Here is a 21,981-nt window from a genome sequence, read left to right as displayed (position 1 = left end):
GAAAGAATAAAACAAGATTATGTAAACATATAATTTTAATATGGAAGTTTTTGTGGTTAGGTGATGTGTGGCTACTAACTTATTGCGAGTCGCTGCGCAAAAGTTAATTTTAGAAGCGAAAATGACATTGAGCCGGCAAGATATTTGAAACGACTTGTAATAGTTTAGCTACCCCGGTATGTTGTGTACCCGTAGGGGCTGAGCAGCAGCGGGATGTGGTAGTGCGCGCCCTCAGATACCTTGAACACGATCTGTGTACGACACAATTTAGTATATTACACTAATGTTTTTTTTTATTATTCTTCAACTGCTTAAGTGCTATATCACTTACGTGTCTACTTTTGGCCTAAAATACGATGGCGTTTCCACCAGTTTCTTAAAATATCAAATATTATAATTACTATAACATATAATAATAAGTAAATAAACAACTATAACATAAACCTACCTCAACAAAAGGATATAAAGTAGCTTTATCGTTCTTTTTAAAATAATCTTCGACATTGAACTTCAGTTTGTAAGTGCCCGCCGCCATGGAGTCCTGCGAGAAGGGAAATTGTACCCGCCCGTCGCCAGATGTCGTTGTACTGTGCCACAGAGTCCACGACTCGTCGCGTTTCTTGTACAGATCCACAAACAAGCCCACCGCTGGAGTGCCGGTGGACGTGTCCAGCACGTGCGTGGAGAGCACCGGACGAGACATCGCGCTTTGTGAGAAATAACTGAGAATGCCGATGTCTCTCTCATTAATAAACGAGGTCAAATGTTACTGATAATGACTTAGGGTGGGGCTACACGATTGATTACGTAATTTATTGATTTAATTGTTTCATCATTCATCTTAAGTTTATAGGCCTTTTCTTTTGGTTGACATAAATAAGAGACTTAAAAAACCTTATCTTTATTTTTGAATCGAGTGATTTCGCTTCCTGGTCTCTGGATATTTGACCATAACTTTAAAAGAAATTGCAAATTATTTGAGTTTTATCATTTTCCGAAATCTTTAAAACAATACTGTAAGATTCTGTGTTTAGACGTATGAAACTATTATGTTCTTAATAGAAAAACTAATAAATAGGTACATCACAGGATATATAAAGTGTGTGCACTAACCTTTGTAATTATATCGTGGTTACTGTATCAGCGGTTTGGCGGGAGATGATAACGACTTGACGATGTGAAATACATTTTTTGTTTATTTAAAAAAAATGTAATATAGATGTTAATATATGATTGTGGTCATAAATAATCAGTTACAAAAGTTTCCAGCGCTTAATCAAGAGATTCAAGAACAAAATCTTTTAGGATTTGAATCGATTGTCGTCTTTATAATTACTTTATAAAACTTATTTGCCTATTACTGTTTAAGTCTAAATGATTTCTAACGGTTACGGCTTATTATGGTTATTCAAAATCATGAGATCTTATTATTTTCCTAATGAAATGGTGAAATTTAATTAATTGTGGCGAAATAAAGGTCAGTGTGCCGCGGCCGTAGTGGAACGGCTGGCGGGCAGGTCTGCTGCGGCACGCGCGGCCTGCTGTTATGGCTGCCGAGAAATGGCGCGAAGTGTGGCGCCAAGTAACGTCTATAGCGAGAAATTTACTTAGAGCTGTTCGAAAATTTTTATTTGAAATTTGGCTGGTTTGGACTCTAAAATTCCAGTCGTTTGTTCTTCTTAAAATACAAGGGAGAAGGCCACAAATAGCGATGGTCGATACTATTATACTATATAATAGGTTCTTGTTATTTATATTTTAATTTTATTTAATGAGACCAAATAAACATTTTATACAAAAACGTATAGCTTATGGCTCGACCTGATACACCTGGGATAATTTATTTTGATAGCATGTATTAATTTGATGAGCGTGAAGTATTCAAATAAATATTATTCGAGTAGTAGCTCTATATGATATGCTTTCTCCAGGGAATAGAAAAGTTGCCGTTCTCTTGTGCGGTTGTGTGTCCGCCGGCCGGAGACAGTCAGAGCGACTCTCGCTGACTACACGCGATACCAACCGGTGCCTCTACCAACAATAAAAAAAAAATAAAGACGCGATGACCGAGAAAAGCGCGCCAACTGGAAAGTTTTAATATTTTTTAGTTTACGTGAAATTTTAGTAAACTGTTGAAAGTGTTGTGCGTATTGTTTAACTAGTGTATGGACATTGATTAATTATTTAAAATGAAACTAAATTGTCTTTATTTGGTAAGTTTTATTCGAATTATTCTAGTGGTATGTACTAGTATAAACTATATAGGCTTTGGCTGGATGAAACTAATACCCAACAAAATGAAATAAATCCCTGAGATTTGTCGGTGTCGTACAGTATTTATGTAGGTTGAAAAATTTTTGAATAACAATGACTGAAGCATATCATGTTTTCCTATTATCCCTAAAGGAATTTTGTTACGTACTTAAATCGAAGAAGGAAAAAGTCATTTATTTTACCACCTTCGTGGCTTCATTTCAAAAAACGGAAATACAGTTATAATGTTTAAGTTGACTAATGATGACCTTGATTAAGTACCACTGGTATACAAATATAGTACGGTTCCAGTAAACAAACAGTAAAGCAGTACAGCGACATCTAGTGGTCACGTAAGATAACTGTGCTAACGGCAATTCGTAAGAATGCGGTGAGCAACACCTCGGCAGGCTGTTTGCCGTTAGTGATGCATATTGCATGAGTGGGCTCGCTCCAATTGTCACGTTACACATAGACTTATCAGGTGCCTGACCCATTTTACAAGTGTAACACCAGGATATAATATATCTAAACCTGGGACCTAGATCAGGGAATTAGTGAGAATGTCATGTCATCGATATTTCCGTCAATTCCGCTCCAGGGCTTTGCAAATCGTATGAAACCAAAATCACTGGTCAAAATCGCTTGTTAAACACGACTCCCTGAGTCAATCGTGTGAAAATATAAGTTTACTCATCATATAATTTGGAATTTATTGTTATTTAAAGGAACCGTTAAATATAAAGATGGCGTCCCACATCGAGACATACAAACATCTTATTTGAGGTCGAGGCCGTACAAGGTGACCATTTAACTTCCACTTATATGTAAAGTGACACTAATCTGCCATGTTACAAAAGATTTAGTGGACATAACACAACTTGAATATAAGTAATATAATATAAATATAATACTTATGTTACTCGATGTTATATTTACAATTGTCCATAACTATAGCGTAATAGTGAAAGTTTTTGACACTATATCTTACTTAAATTTTATGTGGATGGATGTTTGTAAGAAGGAATCTTCAGAACTGCTGCATAGATCTCGCTAAAATTTGTTATAAGTATAGAACACAGACTGAAAGAACACATAAGCTAGAAATTATGTTTTTTGTATTCCACGCGAATGAAGTCGCAGGTGTCAGCTAGTACTGATATAAATACAAACATCATAGACAAGTAAGATTTGGTAATCGCTAAAGACAGCTGTAAAAGGCTTTATAGTTTACATAGGAAGTCAGTTAAGGACATGTCGGGAGCTTTCTCCTGAGATACCGTTACTGCGGTCGTCTTCCCACACAGACTACTTTTCATTACACGTACAAGGCATTTATAAAACACAAATAAGGATATTTATATGTTTCGATTGTTGTTTAAAAATGATTCGAGCTTTTTTTCATTTGAAGTATGTTAGAGGATGATGAAAATGTTTAAGGGGATGGAATATCGACCACGCAGTCGTAAGTTTGATTTCCTTTTAGTTTGAGTTTAGAGCATATTATGAGGCTACAAAAAATACTAGTCTAAAGTCGAAGTGGCGTAGTATGTTATATGGAAAAAAAACATATATCGTACATTCGTCTGTCTGTACGCAAGGCTGCGTTTGTTTCTAGTAATCTCTGGAACGATTAGATCAATTTCACAGAAAGGTAGCTGACGCAGACGGGCGTTATAGGCCACTTTTTGAATCATTTAAAACGCATACGTCATATCATGTTTTACGAGATATTCAAGATAATCAAAATATTATGTTAAATTTTCCATTTAGAAAATGTAGTCAACAGTTCGTATATCCTGCGCGTGCGCTCACTGTCAGTGTAAACCTGTTAGAAACATGCGAGAGTTAACAATAGAGCAGGTTCTAGAGGCGCCGCCGCCGCCGCCGCTGCCGCCGCCTGCCCGCCGGCTGTGCGGCTGTGCGGCTGTGCGGCTGTGCGCGGCGCAGGAATGCGACCGACTTACAAAAATACTTGCTATAATAGACTTGATTAACTTTATAGAGAAGCCTACCAATAATTATTCTTTTATTTCGAGTTAGATTATTGAAAAACTCAATTATTCTGTCACTGAGCTACAGATACATTCATTGTGACAAATGCGTGTAAGAATGCTGTGAAGTACAGTCAGTATTCTGTGCGCGTACTCCGCGGTCCCGTTACACTTTCACGTGGTACTCACAGCAGGTACAGTCGCGTTCAGGTGTGCCACGCATGAAGACTACACGTTACAATGACATTGGTTGTGTTATGCAGTGTACTGCGCCAGTATGTGTGACGTCATCGGCTAGTTTGACCTTGTATAATATAAATATATTAGAACATTTTTAATTCTGTTATCAAGTTGCTCTAAAAATATATATTGTTTTCAAAGAAAATGACAGTGATTATAATTATGTTTCTTATATGTTGCGGTAGTGGGAACCAACGGTAAACATGTCCATATCAGGAGAGGCAAGACAAGACGAGGCGCATCGCGTCACGCTCTGCTTTCTACGAATACCAGAATATACAATGCTGCTGCATTTGTTGTCGGTTGTAAACATTTGAATCTTATATTACTATGACTAGTATCAAAGTATTGTCTTCATGGGAAGTAAGAACACATGAGAACGGTTATGTTACGGTATGTGAGCGCAACTGGGCCACATCACCTCTGTGCGGAACACAAGTACAGTGAAGCCAATATATACGTGCTTTTTTGTCACAATACGACCGAAAATAAAAGCTCAATTGATGCTGTATGTTGACTGTACCGTAACAATCAGCTGACGATCACCTAAAGATATTATATCTTTGTTGCGCTCTAAAACGTTGACAGAAAACATTAACATTTTAATGCTTATTTCACACGAGGACAGAACAATGGGGCAACAGAACGCACAGTGACAGTAAGTGTGCGTTCTGTTGCAGTACTGCATTGTCCTCGTGTGATATAATGAAGTAAAGCAAGTCCGGAGTTAGCGGTACTGTAACCTCTAAACAAAGCACTCGTAGAAATCAAAAGTAATTGTGTAGAAAGTCAGACAATTACATTTGGAATATATCTTATTATAATCTTATTAGTTGCACACGAAGATAATTAATATAATTCATGTCTTTCTCATTTAAAATATGCAATTTAAAGAAAGTGTAATTTTAACGAAATATAATTATGAATGAACTTTAAAGACGGCAAAAGAATTGGGGAAATTAAAATGTACCATTATTTTTATATTTAAGGCTTATTGTTGTTATAATTAAAACGTTGTACAGACAGCTAACTCTGTTGCGCCAGTACTATTTAACTAAAGTGCTTTGTTCTACAAACAATTGACAAGTTAATCATATCACGGTATACTACGACTAAATTGCGTACGATTTAAAACAATATAAATTGATTTTTTTATATTATTTAGTTTTATTTTTAGTTTGGTTTAGTTTTAGTATATAGTTTATAGTATTATTTTGGTAGTTTAATTAATTAGTCATTTAATTACTGTAAGAATGTAAATATAAATTGTGAAATGTTTTTAATAAGCATGCCAAGCATTATATACCGTTAAAGTTTACTATAAGTCAGGTAGCGTGTATCTGGCATTGTTCTCAGCCAGCTCTTAGACTATTGTCTCGATCTGTCACTGTAATTGTATGGAGCACGCTCTACTTATTGCGGTTTCACTTACTTAAATTGTTACTTCGCATGGTGCACCATTATATTATAGTTTCTTTATTATCTACATACATGCCTTTCGCAAAATATAATTTCTAAACATGTTTTTGAAATGACGGATAGCTTGATCTAGAGGAAGAAAACTTGATTTGCTTCAACGTGAGTGGGTTAAGGAGAGATGATAATGTATTGTACAGGTGTTGGCGAGCGTGTGGTGCGGCGCGTTGTGCCAGCAGGTCCCCGCGCCCGTCGCCCCCGCAGCGCCCGCCAGCAGTACGGAGAGCGAGGAGCCACCGGAGGGTTACTATGCCTTCGTCGAGTCACCCAATGCCACACCTCCAAGGTAATTTGATTAGCAAAAACAAACATATGTTTTAGAAAGCCTGCAGAATTACAAACAGTAATTGAAAAATGTTGCGTAAGTCAGCTTCTTTTTTTCTATACGCTTAATCTTGATAACTACGATTTGCTTATTATTTAGAGAAAATAGTATATTTGCTAGTCATTACCGAGTCTCTCAATAACAACAATCTGTGCAGCGCTGGCGCGGTTTTTCCAAACAACTTTCTCCCGCTGTAGTGAACTCTGCTGAGCTCAAATTCAGTACCGTAATTAATTGCTTGCTTTATGTGGAAAAACGGTAATGTGTTAGATATTTAGCAAAACTTTTACCGCTTTTTTGAATGACGCAACATAACTATGTTGAATTTTTTCAAAATATTAGCAGATATTTGTTAGAATAAAGCTTCAAGCTTATAATAGGATATAATCTTGATTATTTCAATGTATTGTGTCCAGAGTGCGTCCTCCTCCGTACCGGCAGTCGTCAGCGGAGTGCGGGGGACGTGCTGGTGGTGTGGGGGGTGCGGGAGGTGCGGGGGGAGGTCGTGCGCACGTCACCGCCCTCAACCTGTGCGGCGACCTGAACCGCGGCCTCGTGCCCCGCAACCCGCTCGGACAGTTGCCGCACGGACAGCCTTACCCATTGTCAGTATCTTCCTCTTGTACCTCGTTTCCTCAGAACACAATTCGAACATCACTTTACACGGAATTAAAAAAAACTTATGTATTCTTCCAGACTAAGTTTAACGTATATGTCAAATTTCAGCGAGATCCATGCAACCGTTCTGGTGATACCTTTTAACAAACATCCATTCATTCATTCTTACAAATATTCGCATTTATAATATTAGTAAGATTTCTATTACAGTCGTTAAGTAATTAAATCTACGTTTGTACAATATTTGACATGAGATGTGTTGCAGCGAGTTAATCCGCAACGAGACGCTGAGGTTCCTGTCCCGCACTCTGCCGGTACTGCGCGCAGACGACGCGCTGCCCCGCGTCGCGCACGTCCCGCACCCGCCCGACACCGCACACTACCCCGCGGATAGCGCTCAGTACCCCGCGACCGGCGCACACTACCCCGCGGATCGCGCTCAGTACCCCGCGACCGGCGCACACTACCCCGCCGAGCTGCCGCAGCTAGCGGACATCAATGGCAACAGGTTGCACATTGCATATTGTTCATGTTTCTAGCACCTGTCTTACAACTATCATTGACCCATGCAAAAGATTTCATTGGATATGTATCTCTTTTTTACTTTTAGGCTGCTATTATTATTTCTGTGCAATGTAGGAATCAATAAGCATAAGATAATTCTCAGATTGGAGGAGAGGGCGCGGCGGTCGCTGGAGCAGGGTGCGGGGGCGGAGGGGCCGCGCGAGAGTCGCAAGTTCTGTGAGGGCGGCGGAGTGTGAGTACCTCCACTTTGTACTAGATGTCGCTACTCGTACTACAGCACACGCTAACGTTTGCTGCACTTCACATATTTTATACACGTATCATAAATTTAAATATCGAGGTTCAGGCTAAGCGCCATCTGCGCTCGGCCACCTCAAGCCTGGTGATGCTGTAAATGCCTCCTCAAGGCAAACGGTGACTGCTCAGTCACAAAAAAAAATACGCTGAGTTCAATGAAATAAAAGTAATTGCATAGTTAATAGTTTAAGTTTATTGATACATTTTATATGCACAAGCAGGAAAATGAGCAACATTGTATCAGCAGAATTATATTTATAAACTTTATGAAGCAAACATTTGATATATGTGTTTAAATCTGTGCACTACATTGTCGATTGTGATACACTTTTATATTAAATCGTGTAAATGTGAATAATAACGAAACATTATAAATTCGTAAGGCAAATTGATAAGGCTCTGTGTAACAATATTCTCTGTTCATAAATAACATGACGATTGAAACTATTCGAAGTTGTCATTTTCATATTTTATAAAATAATACTTAATTATAAGTTGACACGCAAAAATATGTTAACATTTTGTTTTACATAAAGTAAATATACATTTTCATAAAAAATCTCCAATATTTACTGCGAAAAAGTTAACACTAATAATAATCCAAAGAAGCTCTAGTGGTGTCATTGACGATGTTGTTGTCACTTGTGGCGTGGGGGTGTCATGTGGCATGTGTCAGTGCGGTGGCCCCCATGTTGTGCAGGTGTGCCATGACCTGCTGCAGCGCGTCCTGTCGCGTGCCGTCCAGTATTGTGACACGTCTGTCCTTCTCTATCTAAACATTACAAGCATTATGTTTGAGTAACCAGCACAAGGAGTGACACAGACATAGGAGAAATTCATTGATATAAAAATCATATTTTGTAAAGTTAAAATGATAAAAAATCAATAATTGAAGTTCGTGTCAGGTCAGATGAGTAAGGTAGTATGAATGACTAGTATTATACTACATTGAGACGCAACACATGGTGGAGGTGAGCTGTGTGTGACCTGAGCGCGGTATCGGAGGTGCTCGGGCCAGACGCAGGTGTCGAAGTACCCGGCCACGTCCGGGGGCTCGTACAGCCGGTGTGAGCGCCGCACCTGGCACTCCGCGTACTCCAACACAAAGTAGTACCTGCACATACACACATTAAAAATTTTATTAAATATTCATGACATTTTATGTGATCCGACCACACTTTCACTTTTGTCTGTATCTGTTTATAATATTATAATGTTTAGTTGTGCACAGTACACATAGAGATAATGTTTTAAATGAGATTTTGTATAGACCTCACAAATAAAAAAACATGACCCACCTTAAATTACAAATATTCATGATAGGTGCATAATTCAACACTGTAAAACCTTCCACTATCAAAAAACTCTTTCCTTTCAACTCCAATCTGCCCTCTTCTCTCTCTTTACATGAGTTGTGTGAACAATCCTGTCCCTCCATAGTGCTCACTATATCTTTGTACATCTTTTCCATATCCAAGGAGGATAGTATATCATAATTATTATGTTCCAAGCCTTCGCACTTCACATGGTGAGGACTATCGTCCGGGTAGAAATATTTATCTTGATGGAAAACGTACACCGGAGTTAATCTATCTTTCAATTGATTCGCTAAAGTCGTCTTCCCTCCACATGTGACTCCGGAGACTCCGATGACAACCCACTTGTCGGATACATTGGTCATCTTGTAGCGAGTTATAAGTAAGGGTATATGTGGTAGAGAGTGAAGGACATTAGACCACCGATGAATAAAAAACCCCAAACAGCGCAGCCCAATAACGCCCACTTTGGATCCGGAATGTATTCGTATATTGATAAATCTGAAATTATAAAACATAATGAAAAAATCTCTAAAACAATTGTCAAATCAATAAATAATTATCTTTTTACCTAATACATATTAAAAGAAATAAAAAAAAATTAAATCTTACCTTTATCTATAAAAGGATAGGTATTAACCCAGAACACGAGAACTACAAAAATGGTAACCGTACACAGTAGGGTGAACTTGCCTAACACCGCATCTGGTACGTCCATATATGCATTGCCACAACACACCGTTACACTTTGATAAATTAGCTGCAGAAATATTCCTCTTCAAATGTCTCGTAAGATTCTCCCGGGAATAGAATTGATTTGTGATCGTCTTTTTTCACTTTAATCTTGTCCAATAATGGCTTACGTTTAACAGCTCTCTCTACAATCTGGAAATAATATAAGTTTGGTAAAAATAATGACACTTTCCTGAAATTACTTATCATGGGTTTAAGACACCAAAATCTCTATTTAAAACTTATCCCTATAAATTTATCTTTAACAAAAGAGATAAAACGGAATGTTTTAAACGGTGATTTTAATGTCAGAAACCCACAGTTAGATCAACGCTATGTTCATTTTTTATGATACACTTTTAAATTAAAATGAGATTTATCATTTTTGAATGAAAATTTTGAAATAACAAAAAATTACGGTACAAATTTAAAGCAACACCAAAATAATTGTTTTAAAATGTTTAAACTTTAACCTATATATTTTCTATCATAATTTTAATATTTTAACATTAATAAATTCACAATACAACACACAATAGTGAACTCAGTTCACACAATGCTTACAAGACCTTGCTCTTATCTTATCACTGTTCAAAACAAAGCAATAAACTATTTGATAGTAAGAAATTAAATATTGCTGACACACAGTTTTATATGCATTAAGCATTAATGTTAAATTATGTCAAGAAAGATTTAATACACAGCAAAAATTCCATCTCAACACATCAAGTGGCTTCATCTATCTATTGGTATAACTTGTCTAATACTAAAGTACTTAGTATTAGACAAGTTAGTTCTCAAATCTACTATTTTATTATGATTTAAATTAAAAACATGTCCTACTCGTTTATACTGTACCACTCCAATGGTAGGCATAACATTTTGACAATGTTTTGTCTTCAAGATATCACTAACAGCAACACATTGAACACTAACATAAACAATTGCTTAGTACATCTAACCTACTACTTACTTTTTTAGCAACAGCACTGTTTGCAGTAGGCTTTGATAAAGCCAAGAGCTTTTTGATATTATCTTCTTCGATTTCCTTTTCCGACTTTTTCGTTTCTTTTTGTGTCTTTTTATTTGTACGTCTGTATGGATGATTCAAGTCTGTAAAGTTTAACACATTATTATTGGGATACAGAAAGATAATAATTTTATAGTTATATTGTAAAAGTCAAGGCTGTAATTATCTTTTTTATCACTCACCAGTTTTATTTTTAATATCAGTGATATATTCACGTACAATACTGTTGCCGGGTACGAGTCAATTACTTTTCCGAAGAATAATCGGTTATTATTTTACATTTAATGTATAGTGACGTAACAACTGCATAATTAAAATTACTATATTACAATCTACATAACTGACCTCGAACTATGTCCAATTCCTGAGGTTGCGTCTTCTTTTTCTTTCCTTTACGTTGTTTCTGTCCACTATTCTCTGTAACAATATATCGGTTGTTATTACCACGTTACACAGTTAAACTCATCGCAAACAAAATGTACAATTATCTACTGATCACCTTCTCCTTCAACCAATGCGAGCGCTTGTCGTACTAAAGCTGATGACATTTTAATACTAAAAAACTCTGAGAAAACATTTATTTCGGATTGTAAGCGACTATTAATTCTAACCTCTCTCAAAATTTCAAAATGTGAAACGTCAATGTCAAAAAGTTTGTCTCGTCTCCTGTCAATGTCACAGCAATGCGCAAACGTTCGAAACTTACATACATAACACGATGTTTTCAGCTTTTTATTGCTTTAATTTCTCAGAAACAAAATTATTATTTTAGCTCTACTTTATTTACTATATTAAGAGTACATAACGTATATTGATATAAAAATGTAATCGCAGGTTGTGCATGCTGTACCGTGCGATCAACGGCGACTCCGCCGCGGGCCCGGAGCGCCGCGAGGACCCCGGCGCTCCGGCTCCAGTCCCTGCCCGCTATGAGGTTATTGGTCTTTACACACTTGTTTATTAGCATGAACTTATTAAAAAAGATTATTACTCCAAAGATCCCCAAACTTAAGTGTTACTGTTGAGCCCCAGTGTATGTAGTTGTGCGAGGTGTGAGGTGTGATGTAATAGCGTGTGTGTGGTGTCAGGGTCCGCCGACGCCATGTCCCGCGCGCGTGGAGTACGCGACGCCGGTGTTCGCGCGCAACTACCAGGGCGTGTGGCGCTACGTCGTGCAGATACCATACGAGGGATACTTCACACAGACCGTCGAGGTCACCAGGTCGGACACCGGATTGCTCAAATTGAGATCAAATATTATCACATTTGAAACAAATTATTTTGCTTCTCTCGAAGGCAGAAGAAGGGCGATAAGTGGAAGCGATTTCACGTTTCGTCTGACAAGTGTGATGTCGCTGTTTATCATAAAGGAAAAGATGGAAAAGGGATCGGAGAGGACACATGATAAAGGGAAATATTCGATTCCCTACTTTAGCGGATTTGATGGTCACTCGCTCATTTGCTACCGCGTTTAATGAAAAAAAGCAGCGTTGGCCCGAAATACGCAAGTATATAAGTGTATGTGTTTGTGTTTGTGTTGCAGATGCATGCAGTCGCGCTGCCACTTCCTGGAGGGAGGATGTCTCAGCTCCCCGCGCTGGGTGTCGCTGCTGGTCGCCGAGCTGCACCACCAGCCCCAGCCACAACATGTCTGCACAACCACTCCATTGTTGCATTCCTCGCTGCTTCATACACAACTCTTATCTACAAGTATACTTCTGTACGTTACAGGAGGAGGCGCAGGACGGCAGCTCTGAGAAGTCCGTGCATTGTGATACCAACACATCACAAGGCTGCTATCAGGTCGGTCACATTCTTCAGTTTGGTTGTCAAATTCATTTATGTTAACTGTTCAGTCGGATTCTCTTATTTTTCGAGGAGCCATTTAATATCAGCTCTTGATCCATATCCATTAGTATTATGTTAGAAGAGAAAGAGTGAGAGAGTGAGAGAGTGAGATGTGTGTTGTGTCAGGTGCGGCTGTACTACGACTGGTTCCTGGTGCCGGGCTCCTGCAAGTGTTGGAGACCAGACTACTTCGCGCGCTATGTGCGCAGACATCACGAGCTCTAGACGCGCACAGCACATACTTCTCATGCATCCTTCTCTACATCCTTAAGTCTGGATCTAACTATCAAAATAACTCTCAAGTAAGTATATGTTCTTCTACCAACATGTTCTTGTGTAATACAAACAGATGTTAATGTTTATACTCGTGTCAACAATCAGTATTGTGTTCTGTATCTGTATCTGTATCTGTACAGCGTTTCCTTATAATTAGTTTAATTCTGTTATATTTCAAGTATTTCTGCTTTTTGACTAAAGTAAAAAACATCTTATGATACTTTGTACACATTTAAATGTGTAGTATTCAGTAATTACTGTATTGATCCTTCAAGTCGGATATAACTAGAAATACTCAAGTTTTATTTTAACTAATGTATGTATGTTTTAATTCTATATATATATATATATATATATATATATATATATATATATATATATATATATATATATATATATATATGTTTTGTTAGGTTTCAATATGTTAGATTCATTGAACATGAAATGTTATTATTGTACTGCATATTGGAGCTTAACGATTAAAATATATTATAAATGTATTGTGTATGCTTTTTTTAAATAGAATATGACACATTTATACAAAAATGATATAATAAGCAATGAATAGTAAGTACAGGGTTAGAAATAAATACATAATGTACATAAGTAATGTTATTGTATCTTAATAAATATATATAAGAATAGAATATATTGTAACGTGTTGTATGATTGCGGTGCTAAATATTTATAATCATAAAAATAAAATGTAAATGTTGTATAATCAATTATACGAGAATATTATAATTATATTTAGTTCCAAGTTCCGGTTGCATTTATAGTTGTTTAGTTTTAATCGCAAATAAGATTAATTTAATTAATAAAGCACTGTCACCAAACAAAAATAGCGACTTTTATTCTGATCGCGTTACAAGAAGTCGCATCTCACTGACTGATACAAAATGAAACGCACACAATAATGTTTGTAAATTATATTCAGTGTATAATTGTCATATTTCACAAAAGTCACATGTTCCTAAATACTTACAATTAAGCACAATTTAAATCTACACATTTCTAGGAATAAATACAACATGAAGTTATTGGATTAAAAATATTTTCCGTGTCACTACGCACCCTAAGTTTGTGCCTCAAGTATACTTATTGAAACCGGGACCGCCGGAGCTAAGATAAAATAATTATCACTTATTTATTGCTTGAAGTTTGATAACAAAGCTTGTTCTCAGGCTGAGAGCTCAGCCGATATTGACAATGTGTCTCCCTCCTCCGGCCGTGCCGCTGGTCGACGGCATCGAGTCTATAACGATTGTCTCCTCTCTACTTGAATTCACAGCTGACACGATTACATTATCACAACCATCACTTTTGTTGATTACATTTTGCAGTTTGGGCTCACTAATGCTCCCCTCAGACTCCACACTAAGGCTTTGTCCCTGTCCGTTGTAAAAATGCACGGAGGGAATGCCCTCCTTCGGGTTAGAGAAGGCGACATAACAGGCGGAGTATGGCGGCGGGGGCTCCTCGAGGGTCACAGCTCGCTTGTCGGCGGCGGACATGCCGGCGGGCGCGCACGCAGAGTACGGCGGCGGCGGGTCCGCGTTATCGTCGGACTGCGATCGAGAAGGCACGTCGTCTCCCTCCAAGTATTGTTCTGAAAAAAAAACCGATAAAAACGTTATCTGTAATTTGTCTGCATTAGCTACTTATGAGTTTGCCTTTTTATAGTTTTTTGAGTTTAGTCCTCGACGGTGATAGGATAGATTACATCAATGCATAGATATAAATGTATTTTGTTAGGCTACAGATGTTAGTTATGTTGTACTAGACAAGCGAGAACATGGAATGGAAATGAGGAAGGAGCAGGATATCGAGATAAAAGACTCCATAACCATTTTTACGACTCTATCTAAAAATGAAATAAATGAGTCACAATCAGCTGATCTATTCCTTACAGGTCAAATAAGAATAATAAATTTATATGAAGTTATATTTGAGAATGTGAAATGCGAGATAGAAAGCATGTCCGTCACCGATGTAGTGAGACAGAGGGGGGACTTACGCGATGTCGCAAGGACGGTAGGAGTCGGCCATTCCACCGACGGTCGCCTTCTCACTGAAACCACACGTACACTTGTACAGTTGACATTGTACTAAACCCGGACATACAGAAAGCAATGTATTGTGAGTTTCAAGTTTCAAGTGGGATCTTCTTTGAATCATCCCAAACACACAAAGGGACAACTTATACATACTAACTTAATACATTTACTTTCCTTTTAGTTTATCGTTATGAAGTTGAGTCTCGGGAAAATACCGTTATGAAATGAAGCCGAAAGGTTGGAGATTGGTAAGATAAGGATACGGTTGAGGTTTTCTCTACTTGTCTTTGTTTGCTCACATTAGATTAGAGCTCTCCTTTTATAAGATTACATGGAGTAGTGGAGTGTTAGTAGAGGACGGTTGCCTTTATTTCTGGATTTCCCTGGTGTTAGATAGTATGCGAGTACTGACGGCTGAGTATCCTCCTGGTGAGACGGTCGACGAAGCGTACGAGCAGCAGCGCGGCCAGCAGCAGCAGTGCCCCCGCCACCCAGCCGCTCGCCAGCCCGCCCCACTCGCCTCGCTCGCCCCGCGCCCTACTCGCTGCCCCTGTCTGCCCCACTCCGCCGCCTCCCACATCCTGCACACAGACCATAAACGACTCAATTAAGGCCTAACGAATGAAGACCAGGTTTGCAATGTGCTGCGAACAGCAAATCGGTTTTATTGCTTGTTATTCTTAAAGTAAATAGGCGTACTTACAAAATGTGGCGGTGGAGTGGCGGGCAGCCGCAGCCAGTGTGGAGGGAACGTGCCCGCGCCCGGCACTCGGCCCAGTGTCTTATCTAGTCTAGAATATGACAAATTTTAATTGTACAACTTATGAAATACAAGATATCTTTTGTGATTTTACAGCCTCACTATGGAAGGGACAATATACATTAATAAAACAAAATCTGCCAGATACCTGAGTCGTGCTTCACATTTGCTCATTTAATGTTGTTGTCGAGTTGATTTTCGAACGAAAAGAGTAGATACAAAATAAACATAAATTACCGAATAATGGGTTCTTCCCCTTTTGATGAGTAGAATATGAAGTCGTGGCTGGCGACGTGCGGCCAGTTGAGCGGCGGCCGCTGCATGGCCTGCAGCTCTCGCAGCGACTGTAGGGATTGCAGAGATTGTAGCGACTGCAGGGACTTGAGCGACTTGAGGGCCTTCAGCGTCTGCAGTGTTAGGAGAGGGTCCTTGGGGTCGTGCAGGCCGCCGAGCGCACGCCGCGAGCCCCACACGCTGGCCAGTGAGGGCCATTTCGTAGGATGCATCTCACATCTGCAGCAAACACATCACGAATATAATTTCACGAAAAACAGAAAAATGTTTATCTTCTTCCGCCTACATTTTACGGGATTCGATGTATAATGTTTTGTCCTTGACTATATTACGGGTTTCCATTGTTGAAACATCTGTATAAAAACTCTATGAAAGAAGTGAGAAAGTTCATAAAGGGCTGTTTTATGAGTAGATGTGTAACAATGTAAAACTCAACGTAAGTAGTTGAATAATAGAATCGTCGTCGCTGTGTATTGATTCCTGTCGATGTTTAATTTAATTATCACAAACAGGATACTCATTAAATGTATTGTGTCTTTGTAATTACAACCTTATCTTACATAAATAAGAGCTATTTTGCTTATTTTCAATTAGCAAGATTAACATTTTTCTGTTTTTGGGCAATTTGTTCAGGGTTATCGTTGGTTAATTTAGTTTCTATTGATTTCATTTGCTTAAACTTATAACTAACGAGTATTTAAATAGCAATTAGAAGTAAACATAATATTAAATCGTTGCTAAGTAACTCTTTGTTAGTAAACACTGGATATTGATTTTTAAATTGTAATTTCTAAGAAGAGAAAAAATAATACTAAACATCCCTGTTAGGGATCGTGTTGAATTTATATAGAAGAAGTGAGAAAAAGATCTGTTTTTTGTGAAGACTTTTTGGCTATCACTGGAAAAATAGTTAGAGGATTTTACTTAGCCTTCTTTATAGCAAATGTGACAAGGTTTGAGACTAAGTACTGCTCATTACAAAATAATTTGCAAGTGGAAGTGACATTGGAGTAGTTATGTTTGCGAGTGTACCTGACTGCATACAAACATTTGCACAATGGTCACACTCCACTTCAGCTGGTGATTACAACCGTCGCGTAACATTCAGTTCACATTTATGACTTGCTGTAGGATTCCATTGCTGTTACACTTCTATTATATGTGTTACGGCAATAGAGTTCTACGGTTAGAATAACCGCATGTCTTAATCATATAAGGTTTACTCCGGGTATATGTACTGTTGACAATCACATTTTCTTCAATACCTCACCAAATTCTAGAGTTTTAAGTGACTATTGATTGACACTATTATTTAATACGAAATGATTTGAGGCACTAATCTGAGGAAGCTTGTAAACACGACACAAACAGACACTTTTCTATTAACCGCAGATTATTAACAAATATGTTTTTATATATTCATTGACTTTAATATACTTAAGTACACTTTGAAATAATATCATAGTAATGTAATAACAAAATACAGTATTTGATTTGTAAGCAAACACAAGCTGTAACAAGATCTGCAGTGAACTCCGCATTGCTTGCGAGGTTTCCTCACGTTACATAAAGATTCAATTGATTATTAAGTGATATATTCACTTACCAATTGGGTCCGATGCCCCGATGAGTCAGGGGCTTGTTAGTCCACTGTGTGGGTCTGGACTTGTGGCTGGAACGATTGAACTGTGGTTGAAGTACTTGCAGTGGAAAGTGCAAGTGAGGCATGTAAACACGGGGGGTACGACACGCATGCGCGGGGGGCTGCGCGCGCTGCAGGGAAGTGGGAGGGGAGGGGATTTCTAGAGGGGCTCGTCTAGGAGTATTAAGTTTACAACCCTTGTACTAGCATTTATTATGATAATATTTTCTTATGTTTGTGCGTGACATGTTTTTATTCTTCTAATATATGTATGTTTAAATTATTCATGAATTATTTAACATTCGAAGCGGAGTAGTTTATAGTATAGTTTCATATCAACTATTTATTTATTTAATCGTTTTATTTTAATTAATGTATTTTGCCGTCTGTTAATTTATGACCTTCCGATCACTATTAAAGAGGCATTTTCTTAATGTTTATCTAATATCAGTTTGATTTTACAATACATCAATTTTTGTCATATCTGTTAGTGTTTCCTGATGGTCGCCTTTATCTGCAGTACAAGTTTTTACAGATAGTGGCTAGTGCTGCACGACAAAAGAACAGAGTCGTCAGATGATTTAGAGCTTAGTTACCAAAGACGTAGGGAAGTGGATAAGAGGATGTGACAGAGGTAATTTTCTAAGACGAATGTTGGTATATGTTGTAACTAAAAGTAGATATGTTAATATTTGAAATATAATTTATTTATAAATATTTTGTAACAAGAATACATGCAGCTATGTGTGTGTGTGTGTGTGTGTGTGCGCGGCAGAGAGAAGCCGGACTTCAAAATATACATTTGTTTATTTATCTGCAATTAATTTAATTAATTTGCTGTAACATTTGTCATAAAATATAATGTAATAGACTAGAACTAGACTAGATTGTAACATCTCTTTGTAAATATAAATATTAAACGCGAAATCTTTTTTTACTAACTCATTGTTCTATGTTTTTAATTTGACATTTCATCTAATTAAAAATTCTTCTCTCAGATATCCCACTCGAAAATTCTGCATTAGTTAACAGTTACAAGAAAATTCTAATGAGCCTTTTGTAAATTCAACTTAAATAAGGACTGCCGTACACGGGCAGCTTTAAGGAGTCAGTGCGATGCTGGTAGCTGGCCGTGTATGTTGGCCCTGATGCCTCAAGTTATTTGTTAATTTTATGATAAAACTGAGATGACATTTCTTTGTAGGGCTGATTCGGCAATAGAAGCCCACCATTACAGTGAGGTGTTCGCGTATTATAGCGTTTCATCATGCACCATTATATGGCGGTCTCCTTGCGCTGTGCGATGGCAAGAACCTGTAGCTCATCGTAGGCTGGCGGCGGCTCGTCGCATCCTTCCAACTCGTAGTCCAAGTCGCTCTCTGTAACACACATCTCTCTTATAAATTATAAAAAAATAAGGCGATTATTTTGATTTCAAGCTAATTTTGGTACTTAGTTAACTGATTAAACAGCTTTTCTGATGGTGTTAACCTAAATGATTAACCATCACAAACATAGCCTCCATATTTCTATTAACAAACACGAAACTAGTAAAGTTACCGGAGAGTGCGGCGGAGTGTGGACGCATGAGCGGCGCGAGCACGTCCCCGGCGCTGGCGTGACGCGCGCGCACCACACACCGCGAGCTGGCGCCCGCCCCGCCACCTCCCCGCAGACACGTGCCCTCCAACACGCGGGCTGGCTCTACACAGTATACAATAACTATACTCTGATCTCTTTTACACAAAAGCGGTAATAAGTGAGAATAGTTGACCTGCTGCGGGCGGAGAGTAGGGCAACTCCGGCGTGTCGCAGTAGCTGGCTCTGGAGTCGAAGTGGTGTACCGCCCCCGAGCGGTCCATCTCCTCCCCGGACACCTGCAGCTCGGCCAGAGGACAAAGGATGTTCCGCGGTCTCTCCCTGTACTTGATGGACTCGTTCACGCACTGCTTCACGTCTTTAGCTTTCACCTTCTTCTCCTCGACGTTCCAAACTTTCAATTCTATGTTCTCTTTATTGAGCATGCAGGACGCGTCTCCGATGTAGAAGTTTGACATGCTGGATGTTTGCTCCGTCACGTCCTCGTCTTTGATGTCTTCCGCGGTCAACTCCTTGTATGATGTTACTGCGGTTTCTGGTTTCTTATTGCGGGAGCTTTTTATATTCGTGTAGTGCTTCTTACAGGGTCTGCCGATGATCTGTTCGTCAGTCTTGTGGTCATGCGTATCGACATCTGCTGTCAGATCTGTGTTAGGGCTGGTGTATGGCGTCAGGGCCTCGGCCTCTGGTCTGAGCGGGATGTAGAGGTCCCTGTTGGATCGCTCCCAGTCGCGCCGGTGTAGGACCTCGTCGATGACGCTGGGCGCAGAGTGATGCCGGGCCGGGTCGACGCGCTCGCCCGTGTCGTGGTGAGACTTGCGCCGGCTGCGGATCTCCTCGTGGCTCCGGTGGGCAGACAGAGGTTGCTTTTTGAAACCTAAGCATCAAATACATTTTTTTTTAATTTCTTTTTATAAACATATGACACATGAGCTGCATTATTTTCAGTAAACAAGAAATCACTAACAATTATTAAGTAAATTTAAATTATAATTGTTTAATATTTTCTTTACAGTAAAAGTGAAACTCCATAGATGTGTTATTGAACATCTCCATGTTCTCGTTGACCTAAAACATTAACCCTGAGACATAGAGTTAGGTTCCTTTGACATAGTTGTACTACATGACCTAGTATTGTGTGACGTCACTGACCCGGTGTGGGGGGGAGGTGCAGAGAGACGGCGCTGCTGCCAAAGCGGCGGGCGAGCAGCTCGCCCGAGTGGCGCCCCGACTCTGGGAACACGTAACACTAGTTACATTCAGGTCAAGGTGAAAACTGTAAACTTATAAGACATTGAGATAAACATTTGACCGTTACTCTGTATACAAAATGTCTTATCCAAACTCACCTGTGGTAATGACCGGTCTTCTGGGATGCTTCTCAGAGCTCGTGTCTGTAGACATACAATTTTAACTAATAACATCAGATCATCATAATCACACATATATGTTGTGTTTTCCGTCAACTTTCTATAGAAGACCACGATAAACGTATGTTTTTATATAACACAGGCAAATAAATTGGCTTGTATAGCGCCCCAATGTAAATGGTCACCAGTCGCCAGGATCAGGGCAGAGTACTTTGCAAGGATTCTCCCGAGGTCTATGTCCAACAGTTGTATAATGGTTTATAATGGACATTTGTAAAGTTGTGTTCAGTTCAGGGCGCACCTGAGTTGGCGTCGTCTGGCCAGCAGCACAGCCAGCACAGCAGCAGCAGCGGCGCGCACACCTCCACGCCCATCAGCGCCGCCGCACCTCCCACACCTCCCATTGCACTTCTTCACCTTCGTGCCTCTACACCAATATACCTCCACACCACAATACCTTTGCACTTTTACCACACCAGCTGACAAAGACAGAACATTAGCACAAGTCAACAAAATGCCGGATCTCGAACTAGTCTTGTATACCTCAGTACTTTGAAGTGAAGTTCCGAAATGGACTGAACTTGGAACTAATTGAACACTTACCTAAGATATTTTACATCCAGACGTTAGCTTGTACATGTATAAATCAGATTTCTGATATAGAACGAGAAAATAACGATGAATTAAATATTTGTGGTGCAGTTAAAGGAAATCTGCAAAGTATTAAACAAGTTTAAATTACTATTTACTTGATATCATTTTGTGAATATAAATGTTACCTGTATTGTTGAGCAGCACAACATATTATAATTATTATACACCGAAACTATTTTATATATGTTTGTTGTTTGATGTTACCACAAGATGTAATGGAATAGTTTCACTTTCGCGTGAGCGCGGACTCCGCACCCTCCCCCGGGATGTTCGCAACAACAAAACGCGCGCAACTCTCTTCTTTCTAAATCTTGGCTGAAATTCACCAGAGAATCATAAAGTTGGAAACACACTGAGCCATTTTCGATTTTTATTTTTGTGGAATGTTTTATGATTTAATAGAGAAGTTTATAGAAATAATTAAACAATAGACTTAAAAGATTTATATCCGTAAATTAAATAGTTTTGAAAAAATATAATTTATTTCATTCATTCATTTGCCTATACTCAGATATATTATATTATAAGTGTAAAATCTTCTAATGTAAATAAATAATAAAATAAGTTCTAAACCGAAATACATCCGGGTTCCAAATATAACATGAAAATTTTGTATTTTTTTTGCACTCGGTGTGCCACTGAGTGTCGGAGGCTGTGGCGCCGGAGTGTCGGCTT

General features: G+C 38.7%; 5 protein-coding genes across 8 annotated transcripts; 1 reads left to right on the top strand and 4 right to left on the bottom strand.

Annotated features, from left to right (window-relative positions):
• Positions 1–17: 17 nt before the first annotated feature.
• LOC106118684 (probable 5-hydroxyisourate hydrolase R09H10.3) lies at positions 18–745 on the bottom strand. Its single transcript, XM_013313400.1, has 2 exons — positions 449–745; positions 18–251 (listed from the first exon to the last, which is right to left on the bottom strand). The coding sequence occupies exons 1-2, from the start codon at positions 701–703 to the stop codon at positions 165–167; spliced, it is 342 nt and encodes a 113-aa protein (XP_013168854.1). The 5' UTR covers positions 704–745; the 3' UTR covers positions 18–164.
• A 1,252-nt stretch (positions 746–1,997) lies between these two features.
• On the top strand, positions 1,998–13,066 carry spz6 (Spaetzle domain-containing protein 6). Its single transcript, XM_013313397.1, has 10 exons — positions 1,998–2,213; positions 6,104–6,249; positions 6,705–6,893; positions 7,172–7,414; positions 7,574–7,663; positions 11,641–11,740; positions 11,895–12,028; positions 12,350–12,455; positions 12,538–12,609; positions 12,781–13,066. Exons 1-10 carry the CDS (start codon positions 2,190–2,192, stop codon positions 12,877–12,879), a joined length of 1,203 nt encoding a protein of 400 aa, XP_013168851.1. The 5' UTR covers positions 1,998–2,189; the 3' UTR covers positions 12,880–13,066.
• On the bottom strand, positions 7,899–11,464 carry LOC106118683 (nicotinamide riboside kinase 1). Of its 2 annotated transcripts, XM_013313398.1 has the most exons (7): positions 11,306–11,464; positions 11,152–11,223; positions 10,750–10,889; positions 9,657–9,929; positions 9,027–9,545; positions 8,716–8,842; positions 7,899–8,500 (listed from the first exon to the last, which is right to left on the bottom strand). In XM_013313398.1, exons 5-7 carry the CDS (start codon positions 9,407–9,409, stop codon positions 8,387–8,389), a joined length of 624 nt encoding a protein of 207 aa, XP_013168852.1. In that variant the 5' UTR covers positions 9,410–9,545; positions 9,657–9,929; positions 10,750–10,889; positions 11,152–11,223; positions 11,306–11,464; the 3' UTR covers positions 7,899–8,386. The 2 variants fall into 2 exon arrangements, with proteins under 2 accessions (XP_013168852.1, XP_013168853.1); XM_013313399.1 differs by lacking the exons at positions 10,750–10,889; positions 11,152–11,223; positions 11,306–11,464 and adding an exon at positions 10,250–10,327 and having other exon boundaries at positions 7,945–8,500.
• Positions 13,067–13,844: 778 nt separating the features above from the next.
• Positions 13,845–17,787, bottom strand: LOC106118576 (uncharacterized). Of its 3 annotated transcripts, none has more exons than XM_013313242.1 (6): positions 17,648–17,787; positions 15,985–16,260; positions 15,691–15,778; positions 15,400–15,568; positions 14,948–15,001; positions 13,845–14,539 (listed from the first exon to the last, which is right to left on the bottom strand). In XM_013313242.1, the coding sequence occupies exons 2-6, from the start codon at positions 16,251–16,253 to the stop codon at positions 14,124–14,126; spliced, it is 996 nt and encodes a 331-aa protein (XP_013168696.1). In that variant the 5' UTR covers positions 16,254–16,260; positions 17,648–17,787; the 3' UTR covers positions 13,845–14,123. The 3 variants fall into 3 exon arrangements, with proteins under 3 accessions (XP_013168696.1, XP_013168694.1, XP_013168695.1); XM_013313240.1 differs by lacking the exon at positions 17,648–17,787 and adding an exon at positions 16,328–16,507; XM_013313241.1 differs by lacking the exons at positions 14,948–15,001; positions 17,648–17,787 and adding an exon at positions 16,328–16,506.
• Positions 17,788–18,958: 1,171 nt separating this feature from the next.
• LOC106118524 (uncharacterized) lies at positions 18,959–21,530 on the bottom strand. Its single transcript, XM_013313184.1, has 7 exons — positions 21,256–21,530; positions 20,954–21,131; positions 20,632–20,676; positions 20,435–20,515; positions 19,458–20,159; positions 19,244–19,387; positions 18,959–19,062 (listed from the first exon to the last, which is right to left on the bottom strand). Exons 2-7 carry the CDS (start codon positions 21,054–21,056, stop codon positions 18,959–18,961), a joined length of 1,179 nt encoding a protein of 392 aa, XP_013168638.1. The 5' UTR covers positions 21,057–21,131; positions 21,256–21,530.
• Between the last annotated feature and the right edge of the window lie 451 nt (positions 21,531–21,981).

Source organism: Papilio xuthus, unplaced genomic scaffold, assembly GCF_000836235.2.
Source record: "Papilio xuthus unplaced genomic scaffold, Pxut_1.1 DF827570.1, whole genome shotgun sequence".
Classification (NCBI taxonomy): Eukaryota; Metazoa; Arthropoda; class Insecta; order Lepidoptera; family Papilionidae; genus Papilio; species Papilio xuthus.
Note: the sequence above shows the minus strand (reverse complement) of the source record. Positions and strands in the feature narration are given on the sequence as shown.